This window comes from Augochlora pura, unplaced genomic scaffold (assembly GCF_028453695.1).
Source record: "Augochlora pura isolate Apur16 unplaced genomic scaffold, APUR_v2.2.1 APUR_unplaced_590, whole genome shotgun sequence".
Classification (NCBI taxonomy): domain Eukaryota; kingdom Metazoa; phylum Arthropoda; class Insecta; order Hymenoptera; family Halictidae; genus Augochlora; species Augochlora pura.
In genome coordinates this window covers 1-6,268 of record NW_027586414.1, presented here as the reverse complement: position 1 = coordinate 6,268, position 6,268 = coordinate 1, and the positions used below count along the sequence as shown (strand labels likewise).

The following is a 6,268-nucleotide window of genomic DNA, read 5'->3' as shown; positions in this document are numbered from 1 at the left end:
CATATTTCCTTATATTTCATAAAATAGGTTTACGTTATTTTATCTTAACATTACAAACAAACATTCAACGGTAAATTCAATATTACAAACGTGCCATAATTATTTAATTTTTTCAAATTTCACTCACAGATAAAATCGTGAATATCGGCGCCGGCGTCAACGTGTTAATAGGGTTAAAGTAAATATCCGAAGCTAATATCCGAACAAGACGGTGCAGGCAACAATGATCCATCCAAAGCGAGAAAATCGTAAAAAAGTGTTCGCACTACCAGGAACGGTGACGACGACAGAGAGAGAAAGAGAGAGAGAGAGAGAGAGTAGCGCGCAGGTAAGCCGTCCGGAATCGAGCAAATTCAACGAAGCCGAAGGTCTCGAGTTTGAACAAACCGAGGGCGCGCAGGTCAAAACCCAACAGTCACAAAACGATCGTGTCATCGGTATCGCCGTAGGAAGAGAGTAACCCAATCGTGCATTCCCCGAGGCACGCGTGTAAAGATATGTATACGCGGAGGACGGTGGAAATGTAGTCGAAGAAGGAGAAGCAACAGCCGAAGTAGACGAAGAGGAAGAAGGAGAGGAGAGGAGGAGGGAGGAGGAGGAGGAGGAGAAGAGGCTGGAAGAGGAGGACGAAGAAATTCCGAACGAGCGGAGCAGGCACTGACCAGACGTGTTATCGACGCTCAGCCAACCCCTTAAATCAGTGAAGGTAGGCAAGCCGTGGGGATGAAGCAGAAGAGGGGAGAGGGTAGGGGAGAGCTCCTCCTTTTTCTTTCCCTGATCCCTCGATTTTTTTTCTCGGCCCCGTGACGAAGAGAGGACATGCGCATGCAGATCACGTCGGTTGTAGCCAAGTGATAGCGTATCTGTGGGCGGCGCGTGCGTGTGGTCCTTCTATGTCCCCTTTAACTCTCATCCTTTCCTTCGTCTCTTCCACCATACTCCGGGGGAACGCACCGTACCGCACCGGCTCGGCCCGACCCGGCCCGGCCCGGCTCGACTCTCGGCCCGTTCCGTTCCGTTCCTGCTCCGTCTCTTTTTCGCCTTATACCTGCGAGCCCCTACCGGTTTACCTCGTCGCCTTTAAATGGGGAAATGACAGACTTAATACGCGATTTAATGCGTGTCTACCTGACGCTCTGCTTTCCGCAACCGGCCCGGATTCTTGTCTTAGATTTTCCTTCCTTTAACTCTTTGAGACACAGGACCCCGGAGAACAAATGTACCAATGTGGCACAGGAATTTCGTTGCGTTTTTTAACGCGTCGACGTCGGCGTCGGTATTCGCGATTTTCTCTGTAAGGCGGCGCTTGAAATTTAAACAAATATAATATTGAATTTACTATTGAATGTCGGTTCATAGTATTGAGATAGAATAACGTAAATCTATTTTGTGAAATATGAGGAAAATAAGCAAATACATGACGCCTCGCGGGACAAACACGTGTGACGGATTTCGGGCGATAAAATAGATCTGTGTTACACAGAAATTTTGACGAATTTCAAATTAAACAAAATTGGTATGTTTTGATTAACAAAGAAATTGCATAACATAAAAGCAGAATAAAGTAATAATTCAATTGTATTTATTCTTATCGGATGGGATTTAAATAGTTTTACCGTGCCACACGGGTTCATTAATAATACTCATTTAAGGCATTGCTTTCTCAAAGAAAAACAAAACCTTCGCTTGCAACAATTGACAAATCTGTAGCGACACGTTGAAACTTGCCAATGAGATCAAAGATCGTTTTTTATGTTTTTGAGAACGAGATTCACTATTAATTAATATATTCAAAGCATGTAGCATTGTCAATTTTAGGAACTTATCGACGATATTTTGACATTATATTGTTAAAAGTAAAGTTCTATGATGGAATATAGCGTATTAGTTAAAAACCTCGTATTAGTAAGTATCGCTGTATCAAATTATGAGTATAGTGATTTTAAGAGAGTATCCACGAAGACACGATTTAAATCGAAAATTATTAAGTTAGTAATTGATAAAAGCATTGTGTAATAACGATATTTGATTAAAACCGCACATTAAATTTTTATTTCAAAAGATATCTGTAACCAATAAGTGCATAAAAAGCTCACAGCTTATTAACATGTCTAGAACGAATTAAATTGTCTTTAGAGAAATCTCACTAAAATTATAAAAGAAGAACTAAAATATAAAGAGGTCTATTTTCCCACTGAGTAAAACAATTAAATGTCTTCGATGGATGCTTGTACGTTCAATAGAACCTTGATTATCAAAACTGGCTAAAAAAACATGAGTGTTCAAATAATACAGCTGTTACTTAATTAAATCGCTATATGAATGCGCATGCATACACATAGATCGCCTTAGATTGATTTATTTGCATATAGAATGTGTTTGGATAATAATGATTTACAATTTTATGATTCAGATGACAGAGATACTACTGCATTAAAATAAACTTCGTAAGTATTTTATTCAATAATTTCTTATTTAATTTGATCGTTTAATAATTAAAAATTAGGAAATTAATATTACATTTTAATAATTAGTAATTGACAATTTAATAATATAATTTAATAATCAGTAATTGATAATTTAGTATTATAATTTAATAATTAGTAATTAGTAATTTAATATTATAGTTAGGAATGTAATGCAATTTAATACTGCAGTTGAACACAGAAGTTTCATATCCAATTCGTCCATCGAAACATTCCGAATAATATTGTCCCAGTCAGACGAAACCCAGCTACCCTCGACGCTATCAAAATATTCATCGAACTGTCCCCACAAGTTTTCTCGAACCAACCTCGGATCAAAATCCCAATGAGACTTACCAGAATCCAAATTAACTTCGTTAGGGATCAGCCGTAGCTGCCACGAAATTATGTAAATTTGCATTACAAGCCGGTGGACAAGATTTTTGTCTGATCTGGATCGGAATTCCTCCAGTTACCAAGTTCGGAACCGACTCCTAGACCTCCGAAAGAAGTGGAAGTCGACCGGTCGTGCGAGGTTCTCCTTATCGACGCGGTGCTGGCCCGTCTTCGGGCCGCTCGTGGGCCTGAAATAGCGTCTTCGGGCCCACCTCGTGCCTTCCCAGCGTCCACCATCGAAAAAGAAACGTAACCCTAGACGTATCGTGGTGTCATGTCCCGCGCACCTGGCGGCCTCGTTCTTTGTAACACGATACACGCGTTTCTTCTTCTTTTTCTTCTTCTTCTTTGTCGTTGTCGTCGTCGTCATCGTCGCCCCTGCTGCCGTTGCATCTCTCCTCTCTTCCTCCCTCTTCTACTTCATCGGTGCCCTCTTCTTCTTCCTCGCTGTCACGCTCGCTTCGTGTTACGGACATGAACAGTATCGATCGGAATGACGAGGAAAAGAAATGCTCAGTGCTAATTAGTCGTCGGGAGACATCCAAGGCCGGTCCCACGGCATTTCTGGATCGGCTGGAAGCTGTCCCGTCTTTTCACACTAATTAACTCTCGTACGATCGTCAGGAGATAGTTCCGTGAAAGATAATACTTTACTATTGCTTCGGGCATGTTATGCTTCGTTCAGATTGCTACGTTTTAACAGCAGATTTACGGGGCTCTAAAAACAACTGCTTTGTATTAGTTTATCAGAGTAGCTATGGGAAAGAATTTCTTGGACAACTGACAAAATGTGAACACATCAGGGGATGTAAGAATTTTTTTGGAACTTTTCTTCTATTTATTTTAAGTATTAACAAAAGTGACTCTTGATTGAGTATTGTTCACTTTGCATAAAAATCTGCAGTTCAATAATTATTAGGATTAATACCAGTAAATGTATAGTCCAAAATATATCAATCAAAAAGCCACTTATATTTCGTTTAACTCATCAATACTATGTCTGTAAATTATTGAAAGTTGTGGCAAGATGAATGACTGAAATGATTATCGGAGTCAAGAAAATAGGTAGACATTTTGCCAAGTTAATTAATATTTTAGTGCGTCGAATTTGCGTTCGCTTCGATTCTTTGTTGCATTGAAAATATAATTTTTTAAGTACGTTTTGGAGGTTAATACTAATTCCAACTATTGCAGTCAATGCACAAATAGCGTCGTTCCTACAGAATTAATTTGTCTATTACTTTGTTCAATTTTTGCAACATTAAAATTATTTCTATATTCGTCTATATTCTAGTCTTCCTAAATAGTTAAATAACTTAACAAACCCCTAACAGGTTATCACAAGCACCATAAAACATGTTTCCTCTTTATTAATTCAGTTATTTGTTTTAATATCGAAGACAGATTTTGAAAGATTTTTAAAGATTTCAATTAAGAGATCGCGTGTCAACAGCAATTGTCACAAAAATAATGAACTTTACACGTAGCCACGATCAAACTTCGTTTCAATCGAACCGTCGCGAATACTTCAGCGGTGGGTGGTCTGGGTGATGAACATATCAGGCGAACGACAGATTAAAAAATAATATAATAAAAGTTTATTTTACACGTACAAACGGAACACATCGCGCACGTATGTACACAGTGTAAACGTGCGAACGGTCCTCTTTACATACTACTCCGGGCGCCTATACATAGAGAAAGTCGAGTGTAACACAATTACAGATCTAGCGGACGTTAATCCGTGGATTAACATCGTCGAGACAAACAATAATAATCGTAATCTAGTTATTAACAGTTACAGATACGTACGCGGTTGGATAAGCTAAGGATCGGTGCTAGCAGGTCCAACAGTGGCCAGAGCTTCGTTCGCCGTCCCAACTATCGGATTTCCGATCTTTCGTACCTTTCATTCAGAAAAAAAAGGGACCCCGATATGGCCATCGATTGTCACGTGGTCGGTTACGAGAGCATACCGCGGCCGACGTCAACGTATCAGTTCGATCGACGACACCACCGAGAGATTCCGTCGAAAGTCTTCGTTGGAGGAGGAACAGGTCGCGGCGCAAACTTCCTCCACTGTCGGGAGGACACCAAAGGTCGAACGATCGATTCGCGCCGAAGACAATTTGCTAGTACAATGCAGAGATTTCGGGCGGGGTTCACTTGGGGGAGGGGGACAACACTAGGACGTCTCCTGGAGCACGACGGTGCTGGAGCCGGGCACGGGGATCCCCGGCGGCGGCGGCGACGTCGAGACGCCCAAATTGTGGGTCAACGAGTGCCTCCTCAGGTCGCAGTTCCTGCGGAACACCTTGCCGCAGGAGGCGCAATGGTACGGCTTGATGTCCGTGTGAGTTAGCAGATGGGTCTTCAGGTTGCTCCTCTGGTTGAAGCTCCTGGCGCACACCGGACATTTGTGCGGCGACTCCTCCATGTGCAGGATCTTGTGCACGGCGAGGGTGCGGCTCTGGCAGAACCCTTTGCCGCATTCCGCGCATTTGAACGGCTTTTCCTTGCTGTGGATGTACCTGGAAAATTAAAATCCAGTGTCATTGTTGCTGTCACATGTTGGCGTGACCGCAGGTCTTTTTAGGGTTGGAGGTTTCTCAGGGTTTGCGGATTAGTTGATGCTAATTACATGCTGGATGCTGTTGAGGAGCAAAATGTGAACTGGTTGGTAGATTACTAGCAGTCAATGTCTGTCTTATCATCGGGTGTCATAGGGTAGTATGTATGTAACTTGGATTGGACAATGGAAATGTTACCAAAAGTACGACGCTAGGAAGAAAAGATGCGCGGACAAAGTTTGTTTCATCTTCAAGTTGTCATTATGAAGGGTGGAATGTGATTTGACTTCGTAACTCTTTAAGCAAAGTCGAGTTGAACCCTTTAAAAAAATTTGACACATTTTGTCCTGCGAGATTATATTGTTTTGGATACATTTATTTAAAGCACTCGGAGTCGAAGAGTATGTGGCTGGTTAATTGAATTAGACTCAATATATCCAATATGAAAGTATAATATATTACCAAACGCTGGTAATAATATGACCATTATATATTTTAATACTTCTACCAATTATTAAGTTGATCATTTCTTATTGAATTTGTGTTTTCGTGGATTCTTTTTTAAAAGTAGCAATATTAACCATTTAGCGATATATTTTAAAGATAAATATTATTATGCGGTTTATCGATCACACTGAGTGTAGTGTCTTTTGATAAGTTATTCCAGAATTATTTTAAAATGTGCGAAAGAATATGTTTCATAAGCATTTTAACCTAAATCGTGGGAGAAGTATGTTTGTTGTAAGATCTAAAATTGTCATTACACGTCGTTCGTAGCTAAAAAGTTAAGACTTTAAAAATGGGTGGGTCAGAGTCATAGCATTGCAAGCCACATTA

General features: G+C 40.6%; 1 protein-coding gene across 1 annotated transcript; it reads right to left on the bottom strand.

The window, feature by feature from the left end:
* Nucleotides 1-4,511: 4,511 nt before the first annotated feature.
* Nucleotides 4,512-5,392, bottom strand: LOC144477987 (uncharacterized; the record flags this gene model as incomplete). Its single annotated transcript, XM_078195714.1, has 1 exon — nt 4,512-5,392. A coding segment is annotated over one exon (346 nt), but the record flags the coding sequence as incomplete, so codon positions are not given.
* Nucleotides 5,393-6,268: the final 876 nt, after the last annotated feature.